Source organism: Podarcis erhardii (genome assembly GCF_964252035.2).
Source record: "Podarcis erhardii genome assembly, chromosome: 2".
In the NCBI taxonomy this organism is placed as follows: Eukaryota; Metazoa; Chordata; class Lepidosauria; order Squamata; family Lacertidae; genus Podarcis; species Podarcis erhardii.
Window position 1 is genome coordinate 113,613,846 of NC_138498.1, and position 26,037 is coordinate 113,639,882.

General features: G+C 44.4%; 3 protein-coding genes across 4 annotated transcripts in view; 1 reads left to right on the forward strand and 2 right to left on the reverse strand.

Moving 5' to 3' along the window:
• Window positions 1–26,037, forward strand: part of LOC309337240 (vespryn-like) — a 411,113-nt gene that overhangs the window by 176,254 nt on the left and 208,822 nt on the right. The window lies entirely within an intron of this gene.
• Window positions 5,403–15,409, reverse strand: LOC309336634 (uncharacterized protein). Of its 2 annotated transcripts, XM_081852707.1 has the most exons (7): window positions 15,339–15,359; window positions 14,803–14,888; window positions 11,693–12,197; window positions 11,124–11,199; window positions 10,508–10,590; window positions 9,223–9,349; window positions 5,403–8,595 (listed from the first exon to the last, which is right to left on the reverse strand). In XM_081852707.1, exons 3-7 carry the CDS (start codon window positions 12,104–12,106, stop codon window positions 7,142–7,144), a joined length of 2,154 nt encoding a protein of 717 aa, XP_081708833.1. In that variant the 5' UTR covers window positions 12,107–12,197; window positions 14,803–14,888; window positions 15,339–15,359; the 3' UTR covers window positions 5,403–7,141. The 2 variants fall into 2 exon arrangements, with proteins under 2 accessions (XP_081708833.1, XP_081708832.1); XM_081852706.1 differs by lacking the exon at window positions 14,803–14,888 and having other exon boundaries at window positions 15,339–15,409.
• Window positions 20,066–24,629, reverse strand: LOC309336691 (vomeronasal type-2 receptor 26-like; the record flags this gene model as incomplete). The annotated part of the gene is made up of 4 exons (XM_081852865.1): window positions 23,836–24,629; window positions 21,616–21,846; window positions 21,276–21,402; window positions 20,066–20,958 (listed from the first exon to the last, which is right to left on the reverse strand). The coding sequence occupies exons 1-4, from the start codon at window positions 24,571–24,573 to the stop codon at window positions 20,066–20,068; spliced, it is 1,989 nt and encodes a 662-aa protein (XP_081708991.1). The 5' UTR covers window positions 24,574–24,629.

The window sequence follows — 26,037 nt, forward strand, 5'->3', positions numbered from 1 at the left end:
ATGTATGGAAGTGAGAGCTGGACCATAAAGAAGGCTGATTGCCAAAGAATTGATGCTTTTGAATTATGGTGCTGGAGGAGACTCTTGAGAGTCCCATGGACTGCAAGAAGATCAAACCTATCCATTCTGAAGGAAATCAGCCCTGAGTGCTCACTGGAAGGACAGATCCTGAAGCTGAGGCTCCAATTCTTTGGCCACCTCATGAGAAGAGAAGACTCCCTGGAAAAGACCCTGATGTTTATCAACGACTTGGATGATGGACTCAAGGGCATCCTGATCAAATTTGCAGATGACACCAAACTGGGAGGGGTGGCTAACACCCCAGAGGACAGGATCACACTTCAAAACGACCTTGACAGATTAGAGAACTGGGCCAAAACAAACAAGATGAATTTTAACAGGGAGAAATGTAAAGTATTGCACTTGGGCAAAAAAAAATGAGAGGCACAAATACAAGATGGGTGACACCTGGCTTGAGAGCAGTACATGTGAAAAGGATCTAGGAGTCTTGGTTGACCACAAACTTGACATGAGCCAACAGTGTGACGCGGCAGCTAAAAAAGCCAATGCAATTATGGGCTGCATCAATAGGAGTATAGCATTTAGATCAAGGGAAGTAATAGTGCCACTGTATTCTGCTCTGGTCAGACCTCACCTGGAGTACTGTGTCCAGTTCTGGGCACCACAGTTCAAGAAGGACACTGACAAACTGGAACATGTCCAGAGGAGGGCAACCAAAATGGTCAAAGGCCTGGAAACGATGCCTTATGAGGAACGGCTAAGGGAGCTGGGCATGTTTAGCCTGGAGAAGAGGAGGTTAAGGGGTGATATGATAGCCATGTTCAAATATATAAAAGGATGTCACATAGAGGAGGGAGAAAGGTTGTTTTCTGCTGCTCCAGAGAAGCGGACACGGAGCAATGGTTCCAAACTACAAGAAAAAAGATTCCACCTAAACATTAGGAGGAACTTCCTGACAGTGAGAGCTGTTCGACAGTGGAATTTGCTGCCAAGGAGTGTGGTGGAGTCTCCTTCTTTGGAGGTCTTTAAGCAGAGGCTTGACGACCATATGTCAGGAGTACTCTGATGGCATTTCCTGCTTGGCAGGGGGTTGGACTCGATGGCCCTTGTGGTCTCTTCCAACTCTATAATTCTATGATTCTATGTTGGGAAAGATGGAGGGCGCAAGGAGAAGGGGACGACAGAGGATGAGATGGTTGGACAGTGTTCTCGAAGCTACCAGCATGAGTTTGACTAAACTGCAGGAGGCAGTGGAAGACAGGAGTGCCTGGCGTGCTCTGGTCCATGGGGTCACAAAGAGTCGGACACAACTAAACAACAACAGGTTTCATCACTTCTTCCTTCTCTTCTGGCTTAGTGGCAGAGTTGGGGCAGCTTCACGTTTTACTCTCTTTGCTTTCATTCTCTCAGGTCCCTCTCACCCCTTTTATTTTCGTGCTGTTTATTTAAAAGCATTGCTAAAGCGCATCATGATGCTTAAAAGCAAGCAAACTCTTAAGTGGTCTAGTCATCCCTGACCACTGGCCCTATTAGCTAGGGATGATGGGAGTTGTAGTCCCAAAAACATCTGGAGGGCCAAGTTTGGGGGTGCCTGGTCTAGAGAAACAGCATAAAAGGTTTTGCCCCGTACTAGTCCAAACTTGCCCCAGCCTTTCTGGGTAGCTTCCAGCATACAGTGGTACCTCAGGTTACATACGCTTCAGGTTACAGACTCCGCTGACCCAGAAATAGTGCTTCAGGTTAAGTACTTTGCTTCAGGATGAGAACAGAAATTGTGCTCCGGCGGCATGGCAGCAGCAGGAGGGTCCATTAATTAAAGTTGTGCTTCAGGTTAAGAACAGTTTCAGGTTAAGTATGGACCTCCAGAATGAATTAAGTACTTAACCCGAGGTACCTCTGTATATAAAAACATTTCCCGAAGAATCCTGGGATCTGCAGTTTAAGGATGCTGGGAGTTACTAGAAAACATATGTACAGTGGTACCTCGGGTTACATACACTTCAGGTAACACACTCCGCTAACCCAGAAATAGTGCTTCAGGTTAAGTACTTTGCTTCAGGATGAGAACAGAAATTGTGCTGCGGCGGCAGCGGGAGGCCCCATTAACTAAAGTTGTGCTTCAGGTTAAGAACAGTTTCAGGTTAAGTATGGACCTCCGGAACGAATTAAGTACTTAACCCGAGGTACCTCTGTATATAAAAACATTTCCCGAAGAATCCTGGGATCTGTAGTTTAAGGATGCTGGGAGTTCCTAGAAAGCATATGTATTTCTTCATAGAGCTACAATCCTCAAAGGTCCATAAGAAGAGGAATTTGACTGTTAAACCACTCTTGAGAATTGTAGCTCTTTAAGGGTGTATGTGTGTATCTCCTAAGAACTCTTGGCGCTCTTAACGAACTACACTTCCCAAAATTCTTCAGGGGGAAGCCACAATTGTTAAAAGTGGTATAAGAATGTATGGTGCTGATTTGTCCTCGCTAAATGTTTGGGGGTGGAATGCAGAATGTTATGGAATCATGAATCTTTTCTTCTTTGGCAATCACTCGTAGCCGAGTAAGATTGTCTTCCATAAACACAGTTTTAACAATGAGTCCACAAGTGACTGTGGAGGCCAATTCTGGATCCACACATCCTTCCACAGTGGGGACATAGGTTTCCAGGTGGGAGTTGATCATGGTGTGGATTTGCCAAGCGAGTCTTCCTCTTAGCAAGTTTCTCCCTTGCATCCTGAGTTCGAGTGTCTTCAAAGCCCATGACACCTTTGGTAAAGGCTGTTCTCCAACTGGAGTGCTTGCAGGCCAGTGTTTCCCACTTGTCAGTGTTTATACTACATTTTTTAAAGATTTGCCTTGAGACAGTCTTTAAACCTCTTTTGTTGACCACCAGCAGTACGCTTTCCACTTTTAAGTTCGGAATAGAGTAGTTGCTTTGGAAGACGATCATCAGGCATCCGCACAACAGGACCAGTCCAATGAAATAAATCCCGAACGCAACATCATCTACTTACAGTACAACTTGTCACTGTTATGGGGAAAGGCTGAGTTAGCAGATCAGCCAGCCAGCAAGCGGGAAAGCTTTTGGTTAAATGAAACCAAACTGACCTCAATTTTGGTGCAGTGTACTTTATTTGATCTTAACATGGAAACCCACTGTGGTATACAGTGGTACCTCGGGTTAAGTACTTAATTCGTTCTGGAGGTCTGTTCTTAACCTGAAGCACCACTTTAGCTAATGGGGCCTCCCACTGCCGCCGTAGCACGATTTCTGTTCTCATCCTGAAGCAAAGTTCTTAGCCTGAGGTACTATTTCTGTATTAGCGGAGTCTGTAACCTGAAGTGTATGTAACCCGAGGTACCACTGTACAGTGGTACCTCAGGATACATACGCTTCAGGTTACATATGCTTCAGGTTACACACTCCACTAACCCAGATATAGTGCTTCAGGTTAAGAACTTTGCTTCAGGATAAGAACAGAAATTGGGCTCCGGTGGCGGCAGCAGGAGGCCCCAGTAGCTAAAGTGGTGCTTCAGGCTAAGAACAGTTTCAGGTTAAGAACGGACCTCCGGAACGAATTAAGTACTTAACCCGAGGTACCACTGTACTTGCAAAGCAAAAGAGTCAAGCATAGCTCATCTGTTTGGGCATGCCGGTTTCAGTGACCAATTCGTGCTTCCAGTCAAGTAGAGTATAAGATGGGGAAGCTTTGGCCCTCCAGATGTTGTGGGATCAAAATTTCCATCTGCCCAAACCAGCATGGCCAGTGGTCAGGGATGGTGTAAGCTGTGGTTCAGGGCTGAAGATTAGACACTTCTGAAGTAAAGCCTCAGAAAGTGTACAAATTCTCCCAATTTGCAATCAGATGAAGGCTTGTTTTTCCTTCAGGATAGCTGTTGTTGAAGCCACGTTAGCATACAGCTGGGCTGAAAAGAAGGAAAGCAAAGACCTGCCTGTATTTATTATTTAATATCATTGAATTTATATACCGCTCTATACCCGGAGGTCTCAAGGCGGTTGACGCTTTTGTTCACTGCAAAGTGAAGTGGAACTATGATGGTGTTTTGTTTTTCATTTGTGTAACAATTTGCTGCCACTCAGTACAATACCATATTTATTAAATTTATATCCCGCTCTTCCTCCCAAAGGAGTCCACGGCGGCAATTTATATGAGGAGTAAGGGTATTTACATTTATAAATTCTGTATCATTTTGCCTTCCAAGGATGCGGTGCAGCAAGAGATTTATCTGTATACCTGCAGGAGCGTCTCCACCCCCATCGTTCAGCCCGGACACTGAGATCCAGCGCAGAGGGCCTTCTGGTGGTTCCCTCATTGCGAGAAGTGAGGTTACAGGGAACCAGGCAGGGGGCCTTCTTGGTAGTGGCGCCCGCCCTGTGGAACGCCCTCCCTTCAGATGTGAAGGAAATAAGTACCTATCCTATCTTTAAAAGACATCTGAAGGCAGCCCTGTTCAGGGAAGTTTTTAATATTTAACTTTGTACTGTTATTAACACTTGATTGGGAGCTGCCCAGAGTGGCTGGGGAAACTCAGCCAGATGGGCGGGGTATAAATAATGAATTATTATTATTATTATTATTATTATTATTATTATTATTTCCAAACATATGAGACCAACTAAGAACACTAGAGGTTCATGGTCCTTCACGTGCTGACCAAATCTGAACATATGTTGCAGGCACAGTCCAGTACATTTTTTTGAGAAAGGTGTCCCTATGGTTTTTCTTTCAATATTCACATCTTTTGAATTACTTTCCCCCTGGAAGCCCCAGCTGCCACGTTAGTGTGTGAATGATCCAAATTTATACTTTTGAGAACTTTCCAAAAGCAAACTGTGGTCATTCCTTCAAAAAATAAAAATAAATGAGGGGTATCTTTCTATTTTCAGTTACTAATGAATTGGATAGAAAAAAAAATATTATCAACAATAACAACAGGTCAGAGCACAGAGCCATCAGCAAAAAAAGTTGCTGGAAGATGAAAGCCATTTTCCATAGATGGTGCTTATTCCATGAAATGATACCAGGAAAAACAACTCACAAACTTTTATATAAAGTACAGTTGTACCTTGGAAGTTGAACGGAATCTGTTCCGGAAGTTTGTTCAACTTCCAAAACATTCGGAAACCAATGCGCGGCTTTTGATTGGCTGCAGGAAGCTCCTGCAGCCAATCGGAAGCTGTGTAAGCCGCACCAAATGTTTGGGTTCCAAAGAACGTTCGCATACCGGAATACTCACTTCCAGGTTTGTGATGTTCGGGAGCCAAAACGTCCGAGTACCAAGGCGTTGGGGATCCAAGGTACGACTGTATTGCAAATGTTCCACAAAAACAAAAAAACCAAAGTAGGTTTCTAAAACCCTTACAATTGGGGGAGGGACAGACCTTTATTTATTATTATTTAATAAAACCTATATGCCACTTGATGGTAACAAAACATCTACGTGGTTCACTCGAAATGTTGAAATTATCAATTAAAAAGTTGAAAACAAGTAAAACGTTTGAAATAAAAAGGCAAAATTAAAACAGTTAAAAATATTATAATTGCCAGTGTAAGATTAAAACACATCTTCATCTATGCCTCTGGAAAGGCACACCTGATTAACAAGTATGTTAAGCAGGTACCAAAAGAGTGCAGCAATAGTCTTGAGAGGAATTTCAGTTAAGGAGTGATCGAGAGCAGGGTTCACCAGGAGTTCCTGGAGCCTTCGCGTTCTTCTGAAGATCCTCCGGAGCACTGGGGAGGGCTTCACAACCTAGTATACCATTAACAGTGTATGTAAACAGAAGGAACCTTCAACTATTTTGTAGTGTATGTTCATGTTACAATAGATACATCCACATTCAATAATAGCTGAAGGGATGGGACCACAGGTGATACAGATTGGCGGCCAGGATACACACACAGACAAAAGATATACGTTGGACAAAGTGGCTTCAAATCTTGAGAAGAAGAGCAAGACTTCTTTGGAGTGTTAGAGCTGACAATCTGTGGGGCACAAGGCCTCGTGAAGAGGGTCACAAAACCTTGACTGGACACACTGCCACTCAGCATGGTTTCAACAACACCTCGTCCGTTATGAGTCTCAGTTTAACACTGGGCAGGAAGCAGATCAGTGTCATCGTCTCAAGGAATATATATGAGACACTGACAAAAATGTCCCACGAGTCAAGATCTGGTGTCCTATCCACACGGCATGGGAAAATGAGTCGGATGCTGCCACTGGGGTGGGCTGTGTTGTTCTGAGTCTTGGTTCAGTTTAAGCCTCCTTCCATGTGTCTTGACATGTGCAGAGGAGAAGTGAAGTTGGCTGAAGCAAGCAAATTTGCTTCCTGTTGCTCCCAACCACCTTTGAGGTTTAATGAACAGAGAAGAAGAGTTTGGATTTGATATATCTCGCTTTATCACTACCCGAAGGAGTCTCAAAGCGGCTAACAATCTCCTTTCCCTTCCTCCCCCACAACAAACACTCTGTGAGGTGAGTGTGGCTGAGAGACTTCAAAGAAGCGTGACTGGCCCAAGGTCACCCAGCAGCTGCATGTGGAGGAGTGGGGAAGCGAACCCGGTTCACCAGATTACGAGTCTACCACTCTTAACCACTACACCACACTGGCTCTCAGTGTGGTGTGGTGGTTAAGAGAACTCTTTCTTCCTCATAGATACAGTTCTTTGCCCCCGACATGCACTCATTATGTACTTTCAATGATCAAAGGAGAACAGGGGAATCCTTTACTTAACCTTTTCACAGAGGAAAACTTGTGGAGTTTCTGACAGATGTCCTGTGTGCGTTTAGCAGATGCCAGGAAGAGCTTCAGTTGATACCACTACCACCCTAGACATGTTGAGGAGGAAAGCAGAGGTCAGGAGCACCACAAATTTGCAATCTGGAGGCTCTAGAAGCGGAACTACGTCAGCGTCTTCAAAGGAAAGCTCAGCATTGAGAGCTGAGTGTTGCCAAATCACATCTTGGCCAACGGCTTGCACCTCACAGATCTAGGTACATGGTATGAAAAAATACTGTGTACTCCATGGTTTTGAGAGACAAGGTCAACTTTTGTGCCGGATGGCCAAATGACAAGAACACCGTTGCAGTCCTCACCTTCATACTAATGAAAGTCTCCTAAAATTAAATCCGTACACAGCCACTGATATGGTTTCTCGCCACTGTGAGTTCTTTGATGGGTGGTTAGATTGGAGCTCTGGCTGAAACTCTTTCCGCATTCCAAGCACTGATAGGGTTTCTCCCCGCTGTGAGTTCTTTGATGGGAAGTGAGACTTTTCTTCCAGGTGAATCGCTTCCCACACTCCAAACACTGATAAGGTTTCTCGCCACTGTGAGTTCTTTGATGGTAAGTGAGGTAGGAGCTCTGGCTGAAGCTCTTTCCGCATTCCATGCAGTGGTATGGCTTCTCCCCGCTGTGAATTCTCTGATGAGCTGTGAGATTGGACCTGTGACTGAAGCTCTTTCCACATTCCAAGCACTGATAGGGTTTCTCCCCTGTGTGAATTCTCTGATGAGAAGTGAGAGGTGCGCTCTGACTGAAGCTCTTCCCACATTCCAAGCAATGATATGGCTTCTCCCCGGTGTGAATCCTTTGATGGGAAAGAAGACTTTCCTTCTGACTGAAGCTCTTTTCACACTCTTGGCACTGAAACGGCTTCTCCCCACGGTGACTACTTTGATGTCGGCGGAAGTTTGTGCTCACATTAAAGCTTTTCCCACATTCCAAGCACTGATAGGGTTTCTCCCCTGTATGAATTCTTTGATGGGAAGTGAGACTTTCCTTCCAGGTGAAGCTCTTTCCACACTCTTGGCACTGAAATGGTTTCTCCCCACGGTGAATACTTTGGTGGCTATGGAATTTTGTGCTTGTGTTAAAGCTCTTTCCACACTCTTGGCACTGAAAGGGTTTCTCCCCGCTGTGAATTCTCTGATGTCGACGGAAGTTTGTGCTTGTATTAAAGCTCTTCCCACATTCCAAGCACTGATACGGTTTCTCCCCTGTATGAATCCTTTGATGGAAAGTGAGACTTTCCTTCTGACTGAAGCTCTTCCCACATTCCAAGCACTGATACGGTTTCTCCCCTGTATGAATTCTCTGATGGGAAGTGAGACGGTCACTCCGACTGAAGCTCTTTCCGCATTCCAAGCACAGATATGGTTTCTCACCACTGTGAGTTCTTTGGTGGGAAGTGAGGCGGTGACTTCGACTGAAGCTCTTTCCACATTCCAAGCAATGATATGGTTTCTCCCCTGTATGAATTCTCTGATGGGAAGTGAGACTTTCTTTCTGACTGAAGCTCTTCCCACACTCTTGGCAATGGAACGGTTTCTCCCCACGGTGAATACTTTGATGTCGACGGAAGTTCCTGCTTGTATTAAAGCTCTTTCCACATTCCAAGCACTGATAGGGTTTCTTCCCAATGGGATTTCTTTGATAGGAAGCGAAATGGGAACTCTGACTGAAGCTCTCTCCACATTCCAAATATTTAGATGGCTTCTCCACTGTGTGGATTTTGTTGTGAACTACCTTGTTCTTAATTTCCAATTCATCCCCACCTGCAACAAATGGAGAAAGGGATTAGAGCCTCAAGAAAATAATGTAGCCCCAAATTATTGAACACTGCTAATTAATGCTTGTGAAAGAGGAAGAACTGAACGGAGTTAGATGTGAGATCTTCTTACAGGGTTCTCTGCCTTTGTTGACGGCCATTAGCTGACATATTTATGGGAACCTGAGATTTGAAAAACCTGGTTCTTTTTGAGGAGATTTCACCCCTCCCATATCCAAGAATCTGCTGATGTTCACTGCTGATTCTCCAGAGAGGAGTGGGCAGTTTCTGCTCTCTACTTATTCCGCTCCAGCCTCTCATCAAAGAGAGAGAGAGAGACCGAGTGTTAGAGAGAGATCGTGTGTATAGATAAGGTTGCTGCTAAGAGCAGCTGCACACTCAGTGCAGTTCAGCATTTTTTGTTTAGACCTCATTTAGCTCTGGCATAACCAGAGGAAGAATATTCACAGACGAAACAATAGATAACCTTCCATTCAAGGTTAGCTGTGGGGGTGTTAGTGTCCCAAATGATTTAGGTGGCACTGTTGAGCTACGTCAAAATCTTGGCACTTCATGACATAGAAATACATACTGAATTCCAAAACAGATACTACGATCCAACAGGGAGCCTTACCAAGAGAGTCCATGATCCCACAGTTCTCCTCCATGACTTTGTTATGCAGAGCTCTCTGGTCAGGATCCAGCAATGCCCACTCCTCGTCTGTGAAATAAACAGCCACATCTTCAAAGCGCACTGGACCCTAAAAGAAAAAGGGAAATGTCCTCCTCTTTGACAGCATAAAGATTATCTGCTACATATTTCTCTGTCATTTTCTGCTTGGTAATTGCTATGTTGATTTAATGATACTGTTGTGCTGCACATTCTGGATGTTTATTTTAACATTTTAATGGAATTCTTTTATTGTGTATTTTAATGGTGTTTATTAATCTGTGTAAATGGAACTCTACATTGTGTTCCTCAATCATACTGTCTGTGCAAGCTTTCCAGGTGGAAGGATCTCCTCGCTACTCTCCCCTTGTGCTGTTCTGTGGGGGGTACCCTCCCAAAGTCCTAAAGCCGAAACCATTTTAACACCAGTCCTGAAAAACCTACATTTGCTCCCAGGACGTTTCCGAGCACAATTCAAAGTGTTGGTGCTGACCTTTAAAGCCCTAAACGACCTCAGCCCAGTATACCTGAAGGAGGGTCTCCACCCCCATCTTTCAGCCCGGACACCGAGGTACAGCTCCGAGGGCCTTCTGGCGGTTTCCTCACTGCGAGAAGTGAGGTTACAGGGAACTAGGCAGAGGGCTTCTTGGTAGTGGCACCTGCCCTGTGGAATGCCCTCCCATCAGGTGTCAAGGAAATAAACAACTATCTGACTTTTAGAAGACATCTGAAGGCAGCTCTGTTTAGGGAAGTTTTTAACGTTTGGTGTTTTATTGTGTTTTTAATATTCTGTTGGGAGCCACCCAGGGTGGCTGGGGAAACCCAGCCAGATGGGCGGGGTATGTATGTATGAATGAACGAACGAACGAACGAATAAATAAATAAAATTCAAGGAGTGCATGGGGGGAGGGGGGAAGCCCTGTTTTGCAACTGATGGAGCTGGTTAGGTGAATCCTGGCCACTGTTTTTCATGGTTTGTAAAACTGCTTAGAAGCGTACTTTAGCATTAAACGATAAACATATAAATACAAACTTCAACTATTGATAAATAATACTAGCGACAGAAAGCTAGTTACGGTGAGGCAGCTGTTTTTTATTCTCAGCACATAAACCACCATGAATGGCCTTTTCAGCCATTGTTAAGGGAAGCTCTGACAGAAGCCCAGAGGAGAGAGATTTGTTTGGGCCCAGTGGCATGCTGACTGCCCCAGGCCTCTGCCTCTTCCCCCACAATGCTCCTTCCCCCTACCTGATCTGGTTCCACAGCCGCTGCTTCCCCTCTGCCATGATGAAAAGATGGATGAGAAGGTCTTGCCAGCATCATTCTGTCACCTGTGAAAAACAAGGGCAGGTGGGAAGCCTTTAGTGCATGCTTCTCAAAGGTTAAGTAGTGCATCTCTTAACTACAAATAGGCCTTAGAAAAAGTCTCTCCTGCTGAGGGCATTTTGACATTTGTACCCATTTCATATTTTAGTTGTGTAAAAATACATCCCCTCTCCTTGGGCCCGTGGCTCCAAGTGTCTTCCCCCAAAAGATTAAAGGAACCCATGGATTAGTTTCAAAATTGTTAAGTTTTGGGTGAACATATCAGACGACACATCGATTCTGCAAACAGCTCTTGTTTATTCAGAGGCCAGAACAGAACTGAACTGAAGGGTTCAGCCAGCCTGCTTATATAGAGCTCCACTACAATGCAACAGTAACCACGTTCTGTAACTATCCAATCACTGAATGTCACTTTTGATCCCTTATTTGCATAACTATCTACAGTATCCCCCTGTTGGCCCAGGGCGAGAACTTCAGTACATAACAAAAATCAACAGAATGTGACCAAACTGAGAGAGAGAAAATCATTCACCCTTACCCAGTGGCCTCTGTCTGGTGTCCAATCTCTCTGCCTCAGAGTAATCCAGGCATAATTCTACAAACAGATTCGCTCCCTGAATTAGCAACGAGGATTACAAACAAAGAAAGGGGAGAATGATTAGAAAAGGAACAGGCGGTCAGTAGAGACTCATGGGGTACCTTCCCTCATGTTCTGAGCCCATCAAGATGAAAGTCTCTCTCAGATAAACTAACGGGAAGAATTCGAAACCGGCGGGACCAGAGATTCACAGAAGATTGGTGTATTTTACGGACTATTTGAAAAGTAGTTGTGATGACCAAATAACATTTGTAGGTTTACAGGAAGTTTTGTAAGGTTAATAATTGGAATTATTGCTTTATTGAATGAAAAGGATGATGTTAGTTATGATAATTAAGGCAATATGAATTTAAGAAATGCAGAACAAATTATAAAAATGGAAGATCATCAGGGGTGCTGATGGAAGTCCAAAAAGATTGTATCAGTGATGAAACTTTGTGGAATGCATGATAATTAATATGTTTGAAAATTAATTAAAATTATATATATAAGATGAAAGTCTCTCTCACCTCCTGTGCGGCCTGCTTTCTCTCCACTGCCTGACTCAGGAGGAAACCTTCGGCCAGGGCCACCGCCTGGGAACTGGTCTCCACTCCACATTCCCTCACCCAGCTCTCCATCTCCGGTGGAAGGACAGCCAGGAACTGCTCCAAGATCACCAGGTCCAGCATCTGAGCTTTTGTATGCCTTTCTGGCTTCAGCCACTGACGACAAAGGTGGTAGAGTCGGCTGCAAACCTCTCGGGGTCCTTTGGCCTCCTGGTAGCAGAACTGCCTGAACTGCTGGCTCTGCACATCTGAGCTGAGGGTGTCCTCCTCACCCAGGATCTTCTGCACTGAGTTTTCCCAGAATCCTCCGATGCTCCCGGTTTGGATGGTATTGCCTCTTCCTGCTTGAGGCCCAGGCGAGTCTTGCTCATCCATCTGTACTCTCAGGAAGTCTCCAGGAGATCTGAAGGAATCCTTTTGTCTTCTGCCACGTCCTGCTTGTCCCAATTAAGGGTGCCAGCAAGTTCTGCAAAGCAATTACGTTATCATAAAATTAATACACTGCCAGGAGAAGGAAAATGTTCCCTGAGCAAGTGTGGAAAAGTCCTGCTAGGAACCAGACCTGGGTTGCACCATAGCCTAGACTCTGATCTTTCGAAAGAAAGAAAGAAAGAAAGAAAGAAAGAAAGAAAGAAAGAAAGAAAGTCCACTACAATGCAAAATGTACAGGCAACTCAAGCGATTTCTATGAGATGAATCACTTCATTTCATTTCATTTGTTAGACTTCTTAGCTGCTTGTCACCCAAAGGTCTCCAAGCGACTTACAGCAGACACAAAAAACAAACATGCATACACACACAACGCAGTGGACGTTTGGGTTGCGAATGTGACCCGTGCAGGAAGCATGTTCGCAACCTGCAGCGTTCGCAACCCGCAGCAGCGTGTCTGCGCATGCGCGGGTTGCGATTCGGTGCTTCTGTGCATGTATGACTGCCGAAACCCAGAAGTAACCCGTTCCGGTACTTTCGGCGGTCTGTAACCCGAAAAAATGCAACTTGAAGCATCTGTAATCTGAGGTATGACTGTACATATTACCATGGGGGGGGATGGGGGAACCATATAATATATTAATATTTCATAGAACATAACATCAATGCAAAAAAAAATACTCAAATAACAAAAAAGCAATACTCAGCCCCCCCCCCAATTAACAAATAGACAAAAATAAACAGAACTTCAGCCTCCCCTTAGCATAAAAATCATTCACATCAGACCAACTAAGAGAGCCAGTGTGGTGTAGTGGTTAAGAGCAGTGGACTCGTAATCTGGTGAACCGGGTTCGCTTCCCCGCTCCTCCACATGCAGCTGCTGGGTGACCTTGGGCCAGTCACACTTCTCTGAAGTCTCTCAGCCCCACTCACCTCACAGAGTGTTTGTTGTGGGGGAGGAAGGGAAAGGAGATTGTTAGCTGCTTTGAGACTCTTTAGAGTAGTGATAAAGCGGGATATCAAATCCAAACTCTTCTTCTTCCTCTTCAACTACTTTCCCCTTTTAACCTCCCCACTCCACCCAGAAGTCTGGTGCTGCAAATCAGTGATGTGTGGTGTGTATGTGTGGTGTCCAGTTTTTTCCAGGGTTGCTTCTGCCTTTCAGTGTTTTCAGTCAATGAATGATGTCAGAACTGTGACTGACAAGTGACTGAATTGTACCTAGTTCAATTTGGGCACTAGGCTATAATGTGGATCCTAACCTCAGGGTCCTAAATTTTTTTTCTCTCTTTCCCAACCCCACTTCAGTTGCACATTTCCCCCCCTGCTTCCATTTCATTTTCTAGCACTTGGACAAGTAAAGAAGTACTGTAATTATGATTGTAGGACTGTGCTTGTAAAACAGTTTTTTTAAAAACAACAACAACAACCTGTTTTTAATACTGTGTTCTAATGTCGTAATCTGCCCTGGCAATTTTGGGTGAAGAACACGTTAGAGTTAGGGGTTAATAATAATAATGTTATATAACTTAACCCACCCACTCAAAAAGGTAAAGGACCCCTGGAGGGTTAAGTCCGTCAAAGGCGACTATGGGGTTGCAACGCTCATCACACTTTCAGGCCAAGGGAGCTGGTGTTTGTCCACAGACAGCTTTCCGGGTCATATGGCCAGCATGACTAAACCGCCTCTGATGCAATGGGACACCTTGATGGAAGCCGGAGCGCACAGAAACGCTGTTTATCTTCCTGCCACAGTGGTACCTATTTATCTACTTGCACTGGCATGCTTTCGAACTGCTAGGCTGGCAGGAACTAGGATAGAGCAACGGGAGTTCACTCCATCACAGAGATTTGAACCGCCGACCTTCTGATCGGCAAGCCCCAAGGCTCAGTGGTTTAGACCACAGTGCCACCCGAGTCCCTCTACCCACACACAAGCATGTAGGCTCAGGCAGCCTCGGTGACTAGCAAGTGTCCATTTCCAGCTCTGGCTAGTTTGCCAGCCACAGTCAGAGATGATATGGTCATGGTACCCCATGCTGTGGGTCAGAATTGGATTACTGCGCAACTGGCCTTGAAGGCGACTCAGAAACTGGTCCAAAATCCCCTCCTTCCCCTGACACACGAGACATGTGTTTTCAGGACCTGCCCTGTTCCTGTGGCTATAATTTCCTGACACTTTTCAATATTGAATATTTCTTAATGGTTGTAACCTGCCATGGAAAATAAATGTAGCAGTAGCAATAATAGTAATAACCATAACAAACAGAACAACAAGGAATAAATCCTCAAGGTTGGGGGGGGGGGGGATAAAGCCTCAACAAAGGGGGGGGGTGGGACTTGCTGGAATTTGCAAGTTTTTTTCTCCCTCGGGGTTTTTGCATAACTAAACACAGACATTACAGCATCCTGAGAATAAAATAAAGCCTCTCACACACGTACACACACACACACAATCAGCGTTTTGCTCCATTTGGTCGATCTAAAATTAAATTATATTCACTTTGAACCCCCCCCCCCATCCCATATTCATCAAAAGACCAACACTTCATATTGTTTCATTGGTAACATGAAGACGAAAAATCACTATTACACATAATTAACCAGAGTCTCCAGACAGCATCTGTGATGCTCAGTGTTACCCGTTAACTCTGCTCTATCTTGTTCCCTCCTTTGTTTTCGGCTTTGTTTAAACCAATTCAAGAACCAAGAACTTCTACACGGACCACTGAAAACGAACCACATGTTGTAGATATTGCTGCAAATGTATTGCGCTGTTTTTTTGTGTGATATGCAAACGACATGAGAAGGCTTGATCTCTCTCTCTTTGTATCATTTATTATCCCTGTGGTCCTTGTTAATAAATGTGACTTCATTCATCGGTTTATTTGCATTCCATTTTCTTTTTTCCTGACCCCAATATCCCTCCCCAAGCTGCGAATTGATACAAATACAGAAGAATGCAGTTGCAGACCTAGATGTAAAACTCGCCCCCTGCCTGGCTTTGCAGAGGGGAAGCGGAGAGGAACCTCTGCTCCCAGATTTGGGGGTGGTGTCTTGGAGGGGGCTTCCCCCATGCATTAGCTGACGGGGGGGGCGCATGCACCCTCCCCCTGCAGCCCTGGGATCCCCCATTTCTCCCAAATGCACGCTATTGGAGAAGAGAGGGAAGACTCACCAGATCCCTTAAGCCGCCGCCGACGCAGCACTTAGAGAGGAGAGACACAAAAGCCGTGCCCGCCCCCCGCCCCCCTTTGCAGGAAGGGACTTTGGAGGGGGGGGCTTTTGCTCTGGAGGACCTTGAAATGCCCCCCCCCCCGATTTCCTGTCCTCTCTAGGAATCCAGAGCACTTCATTTTTAACCCTTGGAAAGCCTAGCGCAGCAAGATCACGCCTCCCTCTCAACGCGCCTTGCGCGCACACGCCAAGATGTTTTATTTTAAGGGACCGTCTTGTCTGGCGTGCTGAGCTGCTCCGTCCCTTGGCCAGAAACGGGAAGAAAAAGACTGCGAGAAATAGGAAACCCCATTATAGAAGCATGGCATTGTAGAGTTGGAAGGGACCCCGAGTTATTTAGTTCAACATGGGCAGTGGGGGAGCAGGGAGGGGCAGCTGACCCCCCCCCATCAATAAAAATTTTGTTCTTTAGTCCTTTAGTCGTGTCCGCCTCTTCGTGACCCCCTGGACCAGAGCACGCCAGGCACTCCTGTCTTCCACTGCCTCCCGCAGTTGGGTCAAACTCATGTTGGTAGCCTCGAGAACACTGTCCCACCATCTCATCCTCTGTCGTCCCCTTCTCCTTGTGTAAGCAAAAAGACATTTGCCTCCCTTACTGCAGAGGAATATTTGAGGTCATTGGGAGAGTCAAAATGGCATCAGGATTGCTCTCCTGTACTATTTCAGACACATGGTTTATATATTTAGATATGTGTGCATTTATGAATATTTATTCTATATTTGAGACCTTCGAATTCTTACAATACTCCTACCGTCAGAAAGTTATCCCTGATGTTGAGTCGGAATCTCCTTTCTTGTAGTTTGAAGCCATTGGTTCGTGTCGTACTCTCCAGAGCAGGAGAAAACAAGCTTGTTCCTTCATGCGAAGAGCCCTTTAGATATTGGAAGATGGCTATCATATCTTCCAATATTTTTTTTTTATTTTTATTTTGTTTTGACCATGGCAGACCAACACGGCTACCTATCTGTAACTGGGGCTATCATATCTCACATTCAGCCAGCTTTCAGAATGAGTGAAGATGGGAGAGGCTACCCCCATCCCATTAAACATATTGATTTTTAATTGTATTTTAGTTCCTGCTCTTATTCCTTGGAATTCTTTCTATTGCGGCCTTAATTCTGTGGAATGTGATAAAATGCAAAACGTAAGTTATAAAAGAAGCAATAAAAATACAATTAAAGATCATGCACAGAACAGAACACTGCAGAGGCTACAACAAACTGGGGGGTGGAGGAAACAATTAAGTGGTCTGCTAAAGGCCTCAGCAACTTTCAAGTGGCCATGGAGTGCGAGGGGGAGGGGAGAGTTTGAGAATCCCTGTTGTGAGCTACTTTGAGGACCTTGGCTGAAAAGTGGCATGTGAATCTTCTATCATTGCACCTCTGCCCAGTTGTGGGTCAGAGCAGCCCAGGATCCGTGTGAATAAAATGGGCATCTTCTCTAGTCTTTGCTAGCTTTTAAAGGGGTAGAAGCAGACACAAACAAGGCCCTAGAGTGGGAGCAGAAGCTGCTCTCCTCTTACAATACGATACGGTACAATACAATACAATACAATACAATACAATACAATACAATACAATACAATACAATACAATACAATACAATACAGTGGTGCCTCGCAAGACGAAATTAATCCGTTCCGCGATTCTCTTCGTCTAGCGGTTTTTTTGTCTTGCGAAGCAAGCCCATTGACGGCTTAGCGGATTAGCGCTATTAGCGGTCTAGCGGCTTTTAGCGATCAGCTGAGAAGCGGCTTATCAGCGGATCAGCTGTTAAGCGGCTTAGCGGCTTAGGAAAAGGGCGGAAAAAGCGGAAAAAAACCGCGGGAACTCGCAAGACATTTTCGTCGTGCGAAACAACCCCATAGGGAAATTCGTTTTGCGAAGCGCCTCCAAAACGGTAAAACCCTTTCGTCTAGCGGGTTTTCCGTCTTGCGAGGCGTTCGTCTTGCGGGGCACCACTGTACAATACAATACAATACAATACAATACAATACAATACAATACAATACAATACAATAATATTTTTTGTCATTGTCCCATACAGAACAACAAAACTCTATACCAGACATTCAAAAACCAACAAGCCTGCTATCCCACCTATCCCAGTCTGGTTAACCCCCTGCTAAGTGGTTTAATAATAATAATAATAATAATAATAATAATACCCCGTCCATCTAACTGGGTTTCCCCAGCCACTCTGGGCAGCTCCAAACAGAGTATTAAAAACATCAAACATTGAAAACTTCCCTAAACAGGGCTGCCTTCAGATTTATTCTGAAAGTCAGATAGTTGTTTATTTCCTTGACATCTGATGGGAGGGCGTTCCACAGGGCAGGCGCCACCACCGAGAAGGCCCTCTGCCTGGTTCCCTGTAACCTCACTTCTTGCAGGGAGGGAACCGCCAGAAGGACCTCAGAGCTGGACATCAGTGTCCGGGCTGGACGATGGAGGTGGAGATGCTCCTTCAGTTCTGGGTCTGATCAGTGCCTGATGGGTGACTGTCTGGAAACCATAGTCCCTTGCTGATAAGAACACAGGAAGAGCCCAATAGGAGGAAAGAAAATGCTAACTCACAGCAAAATAGCATGTCTCTCCCCTGCGAATAGTCTTTACAGCTGTGAGCCCTTCCATCTTATGCCTAGGTTGTACATATGTGCAAATAATGCTATATATACCATAAAAGAGACCAGAGTCTCCAGTGACCTTTATTCAAGGTACCATTCTCACTGCTTGGAGATACAGTGCATGCAGCATTCGCCTTATAGCTCTTACGGACAAAGGTGGACAGTGCCAAAGTCACCCATCTTTTAGTAGCCTCCAGATTAGATTACTGTAATGTGCTTTACATGGAACTGCTCTTGAAAAACATTTGATAACTTCAGCCAGTGCAGAATGCTGCTGTCGGAATGCTAATGGGAACTAGGCGTTTTGAGTCTATCATGTCAGTAGTATGGGATTTGTATCGGCGGCCAATTATATTCCAGGCTCAGTTTAAGGTTCCGTGCCTTTGGTGGCATTAACAGCATGGAAACTGGGTACTTTAGGCCCCCAGCTGGATTGTGCGAAGATCCCTTGCCTCCAACGTAAATCAGTGACTCATGTCTGCTGACATGAGCACACTATATCAGCAGAGCAAACTGTGCAAACAGGAACTTCCAGGTTAGCGCCATCGACTAATGGCGGATTCCCTCTGAGCTCCGGAGGGAATCGGCTCCGCAGGATCGGGTCTTGTCCGCGGCGGCAACGCAGGGACCCTCAAAAATCACAGGCGCAAATGCCTGTGAGCGTGGTGACTCGGCGGGCACCATTTGCGCCCCCCCCAAACTGCGAAGGAGCCTTTTTAAAGGCTCCAGAACGGGGACGGGTGCGGCGCGGTGCTGTGAGTAGACTGCTCCTTCTGCGGAGCAAAGCCGCAAGCCATTGTCGGAAAAGCGCTGACTTTTTTCTTGGAACAATTGGACTTTAAAGTAATAACCCGTGAGTAACATGGAATTTGGAATTTAAAGAAAAAATTTTGTTGAATCAGGAACGAGCGGGGAAGGGTCAAAAAGGAAGTCCGCCCCACCCTCTTTGTAAATATTTTAAAGCAAAGAACCTGATATCTAAGGTCGAGAGAATCTTTTCTTTCTTTTTTTAAAAAGTCTTTAACCTTCATGGTTTGACACTATAAGAACTTTATTGGAGGTTAAAAGATTAATTTTGGGAGCTAAAGTTTCACACACCCCCCCCGGGCCCGGGGGCATCCCGCGAGAGAGCCTGTTGATGAAGTATTGAAGAGTTTGACAGCTGTTATGTTTTGTTATTGAAAATGCTAATAAATAAAAAACCAAACAAACTGTGCAAACAGAAGAGGCAGGAGGCTTGTGGATACATACTACAAGCTACAGATTTATTAAGCATAAATCAGGACAAAGAAACATGTCGTCTCTCCTTGCCATCTCCTCAGAGAGAGAGAGAGTCAAAAGCCAAAGCCAAAGCTATACACACAACGGAAGTTCCCAGCAAACTGTGCTGGAATGTAAACAGACATGTGACACGTAAGAATCCCATGTCTGCAATTTAAGGTGGAATGCAAAATCCCAACACCATCTGCCCCTCGCCACATAGTCCTGCTATCATCTGGGGCCCTGCTGCAAATTCCTCAACACTTTTAAAGGATTGTGTCTGTTTTATTCTGCATTCATCATGGTTTCTAAATACCGTATTTTTCGCACCATAGGACGCACTTTTTCCCTCCTAAAAAGCAAGGGAAAATGTGTGTGTGTCCTATGGAGCGAATGCAGGGGGGAGGCAGGGGGGCAGTCTGTGACATCCAAGGAGGAATACTAGGATTGCTGTAGCGATCTCCTTAGCGGCATGTATATTTCCACCCTGAAATCAGACCTTGTAAAATGGGTCTGGTGAAAACATAGGTGCATTAATTGAATAAAACACAATAATGTTAACATGATTCTACTTGGATTCAGATAGGAATAAAGTGGGAATGTGTATATTTAAAAGAAAAGGGCTCCAACCATCCCACCGTCATTATGTCTAGAGACCAGTTTCCTTTCTGATTCACATGAAGGAAAAAAATAGTCAGGGAATGAATGCTGCTGGCATGTATATTGATTTTATTAATGCCGTGCTATGAAAGATGTACTAATATTAGAAACCATCTTTACATTACACCATGAGATGCTCCTTTTTATTCAGATCTGGCCTCAGGACAATAATGTAGCACTTGGGGATGAAGATGCAACCCAGTAACCCTGAACTGGAGGCCAAGATAGAGAAGACCTGCACGGCTACCATATATTTCCCCTTGGTGCTCAGGTAGGCTGGCACAAAGGTCACCCAAACACTGCAAAACACCAGCATGCTGAAGGTGATCAGCTGGGCTTCGTTGAAGGCCCCAGGCAGCTTCCTGGCTAGGAAAGCCACCGTGAAGCAGACGGCCGCCAGAAAGCCCATGTAGCCAAGGGCAGAATAAAACATGGCAACAGAGCCTTCGTTACATTGCAGAACGATCTGCCCAGGCTGGGAGTGCATGTCGGAGTCTGGGAAGGGGGGAGACATTCCCAGCCAGACCATGCAGATGCCCCCTTGGACACTGGAAAAAGACAAGACAAGGGAGTTGGCCAAGCTCTTGCCCAGCCATTTCCTCATCTGGCTCCCTGGCTTTGTGGCCATAAATGCCGCCACCACAGTGATAGTCTTTGCCAACAGGGAAGACACGGCCACGGAGAAGATGATGCTGAAGGCAGTTTGTCGGAGAAGGCAGGTCCACTTCTGGGGCCGACCGATGAATAAGAAGGAGGACAAGAAGGAGAGCAGGAGGGAGACGAGGAGCAAGTAGGTGAGGTCCCGGTTGTTGGCCTTGACTATTGGTGTGTCAAAGTATTTAATGAAGATTCCCAAAAGAAAACCAGCAGTGAGGGACAATAGCAGGGCAAAAGAAGCTAGGAGGATCCCCAGAGGTTCTTCATAGGACAAGAAATGTATAATCTTGGGGATACACTGATCTCTGTGTAGATTGGAATTCTGATCATCTGGACATTTGTTGCAATGCTTTGCATCTGAAAAACACAAGAGTGACTTCAGTGCTGCCAATATAAATATTATAGGCATGACATTCGATAGTCTACTACATACCAACTATATTACTCTGTGATTCTTATCTGATTACTGTATTTTGGGTTGTAGGTTTGCCTTGAAGCAATTTTGGGCTATAGTTTGGAGTCAGAATAGAAGTATTAAGGGCCAGCATACCCCATTGAGCTCCTTTAGTGGGGCAAGACCCCCCCCCCTCCATAGGTACCAATGCCTGGAATTTGAAAGTGATTTTGTACTATGAAAAGTCAACTGTTTTAAATATCCTTTCGGGGACATTTACCTTCCTGAATGGAGATTGTTCCTTCCATGCATTCAACACAAGCATAGCAGCAGATTGGTTCTCCCTCCTTAATGGCCTTGGCATATCCTGGACGACAGTTTTCGGTACACCTTGAAAGAGGCACGTTCTAGCCAAAATGAGAAAAAGCATCAAGCAGAAGATGTTAGGATTTTGTGGATAGGAGGAGCCATAGAGTGCAGCTAGGACTGAATCATACAATGGGGTTAGGACTGCAGCATAAGCTATGCAGGTGTCAGTTTGCTGCCGACTGGCCAAGAGCATAGTATTGCTTGGTCTGATGTATCAAAGAGAATAAGTTGTGATTAATTATTTCACTCACCTGATTGAACCATCTGGGCCACACAATGACATTTCGGTCAATGGCAAACTTGATTTTCTCTGGAGATGCTGATCTCTCTACACTCCCAACTTTCAACCCAACAAGGGACTTATTGGGAAACGCCACCCAGTTGACAATGTCAAAGTCAGCTGCCAGCTCCCCATTCTCATCCCAGTAAGCTCCGTCCATGGAAAAGTTGTAAAGGTGGAGGTTTCTTAGGAAAGAGTGCAGCTAAAATGGTACAGGAAAACACACAATGATTAGCAAACGAGGAACAAAGCAGCGTGCATGAGCCTTGCCCACTAAGAACTCTAATCTCCCAAGGTGCAGTCCCAGAGACTCAGATGGGACTTTGATTTGGAAATAGCAGAGCTAGAGATGTTAATATATTGCATGTTAAAATTAGAATCAGATTAAGAGGCTAATCGCAACTGATGGGCAAATATGACCTCCCAGTGACTGAGATTAAAGAACTCCCCTTATATTCACAGAAAAAATATTTTTAAACGAACCATAAGGGCAGTGGCAACTAAAAACGATCTAAACTCTATGTGCACATCTACATGCGCCCCATTGTATTTTAAACTTAGAGAGGTCAATGAACACATATCTTATTTTAATGAATTGACTTTTGCACAGCTTCGAAAAGCTTTTACAGAGCTACGACTAAATACAATAAGCTCTGCTTATAGAGATGGGAGACATAGAGGCATACCAAAAAACGAACGTGTTTGCATTAGGGGATGTTCTGAAGTAGAGGACCCTTATGCATTATATCTTGCACTGTCCGTTATATAATGATGCAAGAAAAAGATTTTTGGTACCTATAATGACAGGGTCCCCTGGCCAGAACCCCCTTGATATGATGTTATATCTCCTTGCAGACACAGATAAGTATGTGACCTGGCGGGTAGCACTTTTTGCAACTGCTGCTAGGAAAATTAGAGCAAATTATATAGCCAAGGTAGCCATTAACTGTAAAGGAGATGAATTTATTTGATCCTATCTATCTACCTCAGGCTATGCTCTATCTTTGTCACCAAACTCTGAGTATAAATTGCACACTGTATTAATTGATATTGTTTTTAACATTAGTGACCATGTGATGAGTTTAGCTTATGAATTTTATTGTTTAATGTTTTTGTTGTAGCGTGGGGTTTGTGATTTCTGCTCTCTTGACATAATATGCTGGAGACAGTTCTCTAGTAACACTTCTTTATTAAAGCAAACAAGACTGGGGCCTGAGGAGGGGAGAGCTACATTTATAGGGACAGGGAACTAGGTAGAAGGTTACATTTTGGAGGGAACAATATCAGGCAATCACAGTCCTGCCTTTTGGAGGAAACCAATAAGACAGAGGATCCAAATACAGCAGCTTAAATGAACCAATAGTAGCTGTACCCTCTGGAACCAAAAGGCAGTTACTTTACCCTAATGCAAATACAGACAATAATAATACAGATATAAAATCCTTTGACTCAATACACAACAGTTTTTATTTGTACATTGGGGTACTTTTATAGCTTTGTTTAGAGTACGTAATGTTTTAATAATATAAATGTTTTAAGTCTTTTTTTACCAATTCAGTATATTTTCTTTTAATTGTCAAATAATTCTGTGTACATTGCGGCAGCCTTTGGCTATGTGAAATAAAACTGACTGAGACTGAGACTGAGACTGAGACTGAGACTGAGACTGAATCAGGAATGGCAGCCCGTGTGGCTATGACGTTCTACTAGGATCAGGGTGTGTCGTCCCATTCCAGAATGGAAGAACAATCCAAATCAGGGCACTCAGGATGTCGAGGTCTTAGGAGACACACACAGGTGTGCCAAGGGAATATGAGAATCATTTCACTTCAAAATGTAGCCAGCCACCCTGTGGTATTTGGGTGCCCCTCCACCTCCTCCTGCTCTCTGGCCCCCTGGACTCTTGCCCCAAATACAAGGTGTCACGGTAAGTAATAAAGTATCTCCTGTTAGGTTAAAAGGAGATGGTGCCAGGAGCCTGGGCAGTGTTCATCTCCCAATTTTAAATTGGTTACATCCAATTAAATGATCACTTACAAGGGTGAGACACTGGGAACTTACCAAAATGGGTTTGCCTCAATTATGGGTTCCAAACATCCCCACCAACCCCAACTTGAATATGTCCTCAAATTAGAATTTAATTTCTGACTCACGGTTCAGTGGTGAGAATGTGCCAGAGAAACGACCATACCTGCCACGGCTGTAGTCTTTGAAGGTCCATCTTGCTGCTTCCCACCACGGCCCTCTGGCTTGGTTTGGATGAGTATACAGCACTCAGGACACTTGCCATGGCCTGGATAGTATTGTAAATACTGTAGCTGTCTTGAGACAGCGTTCTCTCAGTAAATTCTCGTGACAAGGTCCCCAGTTTTGCATTCTCTCGACATCTTTTCTGGACTCTGGCAGAATTCTTTGAAAAAGAACACTTAAATGCTGTCTTTATAAACTGGCGGGTTTCAAGAGCATACGGATCAAATGTTTCATATCTTGTCCTCCTCTTTGTCTGGATTAGGAAGGACAAAGAAGCAGGGACACACTGGGGATCTTCGTTAGATGCCCAACTCATACTGAGATCCTGCAAAGCTGTTGTGACCCAAACTTTGCCCACTGTTACTTTAAGGGTCTTTTCCATGGTTGTCATAAGCACAAATAGACCTATAGTGGATCGAAAATCTGCATGGTAGACAACGACATTGACTTGTCTCTGCATGAGAAATGAATTCAGGTGCTTTGAATTATAAGCCACAGTTTCTTTGATACTTTCTGAGAAAGCCACACAAATATCATTCTTTATGACTGCAGCTGTGAAGGTCCTCATGAACCTTTCTCCATTGTCATTGTCTGGTGCAATGAGACCGATCCACGTCCATTTGAAATGCAGGAGCAATTTGACCATAGCCAGGTGAGGAGGTTCTTGTTTTGGGACCATCCGGTAGAGGAAAGGGAACTGAGTTTTATCAGTAAATTCACGGCTAACAAAACCGTAGCTGACCTAGGAAAAGAAAGAAAGAGTTTGGTTTTTTCAATTGTATTCAGGACCAAGTGCAAATATGTATTAACCTAAACGAATAACTGGGAACATATTCACCATTATGATTGATTAGGCCTGACACTGATGCCGAAATCTAGCATCACCTGAGCTCTGTAAGTGCGGCTTTCTCCCGATTGAAGTGCAGAGTGTTTGAGGACCAGGACATTTGCAGGGAAACCAAAATGCTTGTTTACAAAGCTACTGTACTACCAACTTTACTGTACATTTGTGAAATATGGACCACTTATAAATGCCATCTTCAAGTCCTCAAAAGATTCCATCAACGATGTCTCTGAAAATTTTTATACATCACTTGGGAAGATAGGCAAACCAATGTTAGTGTACAAGAAGAAGCAAAGTTCACCAGTGTCAGAGCAAGGGTTCTTCAACATCAACTTTGATGGACTGGTCATGTTGTTTGGATGCCTTATTATCGTCTTCCAAAGAAACTACTCTATTTTCAGCTTAAGAATGGAAAGTGAAATACCAGTGGACAACAAAAGAGGTCTAAAGACACTCTAAAGGCAAATCTTTAAAAATGCAGTATGAGCACAGAAAATTGGGGAACACTGGCCTGCGAACGTTCCCATTGGAGAATTGCCTCTACCAAAGGTGTCATTGACTTTGAAGAATCTTGAACCCAGGACCACAGGGAGAAACGAGCTAAGAGGAAGACACATTTACGATACGATGCGATGCGATGCGATGCGATACGATACGATATCTTTATTGTCATTGTCCCTTGCAGAACAATGAAATTGAAAACTACATAAAAACTACATAAAACTACCACAAAACTACATAAAACTACCACAAAACTACATAAAACTACCACAAAACTACATAAAACATTCAAAACCCCCTAAAAACTCTAACACCCCATTTTAAAATACACTAGAATTAGAAAATCCTCACTGTGATCAGCTCCAACCTGGAAACCTAGGTCCCCACTGTGGAAGGATGTGGGGATCCAGAACTGGCCTCCACAGTCACAATTTTACTTGGTTATGAGTGATCGCCAAAGAATAAGACCAAGAAGCTAGCCTAGCAATTCCAACAACCGAATCCTTGCTGGATCCATAAATTAGAAAGGACTCAGACATACATCTTAACCCCTAAGTGGTGTATGGAAATACAACATAAAAACAATAAAGCATAATAATGAAACAGAGCTGCAAAAAAGCAAAAGCAAAAAAACAGGCCCATAATTCAGTAATAACAGAAAACAAACGTAGGATCTAAGAAACCTTAGACAAAAAGATACATCTTTACATACAGTCATTGTAATGTGGATATTGGCTCAGCCCCCAACCCACCTACATCCCCCCAATTCATACCTGTGGGATTTTATAAATGCTCAGA

What these genes read in the sequence shown, in the direction of transcription:
- LOC309336634 (XM_081852706.1), bottom strand. Translation starts at nt 12,106, where the DNA reads ATGGATGAGCAAGACTCGCCTGGGCCTCAAGCAGGAAGAGGCAATACC. An exon ending in CACCAGACAGAGGCCACTGG is followed by an intron (nt 10,591 to 11,123) that starts GTAAGGGTGAAT and finishes TGTTTTTCACAG; the next exon opens with GTGACAGAATGATGCTGGCA. An exon ending in TGGGATCATGGACTCTCTTG is followed by an intron (nt 8,596 to 9,222) that starts GTAAGGCTCCCT and finishes CATTTGTTGCAG; the next exon opens with GTGGGGATGAATTGGAAATT.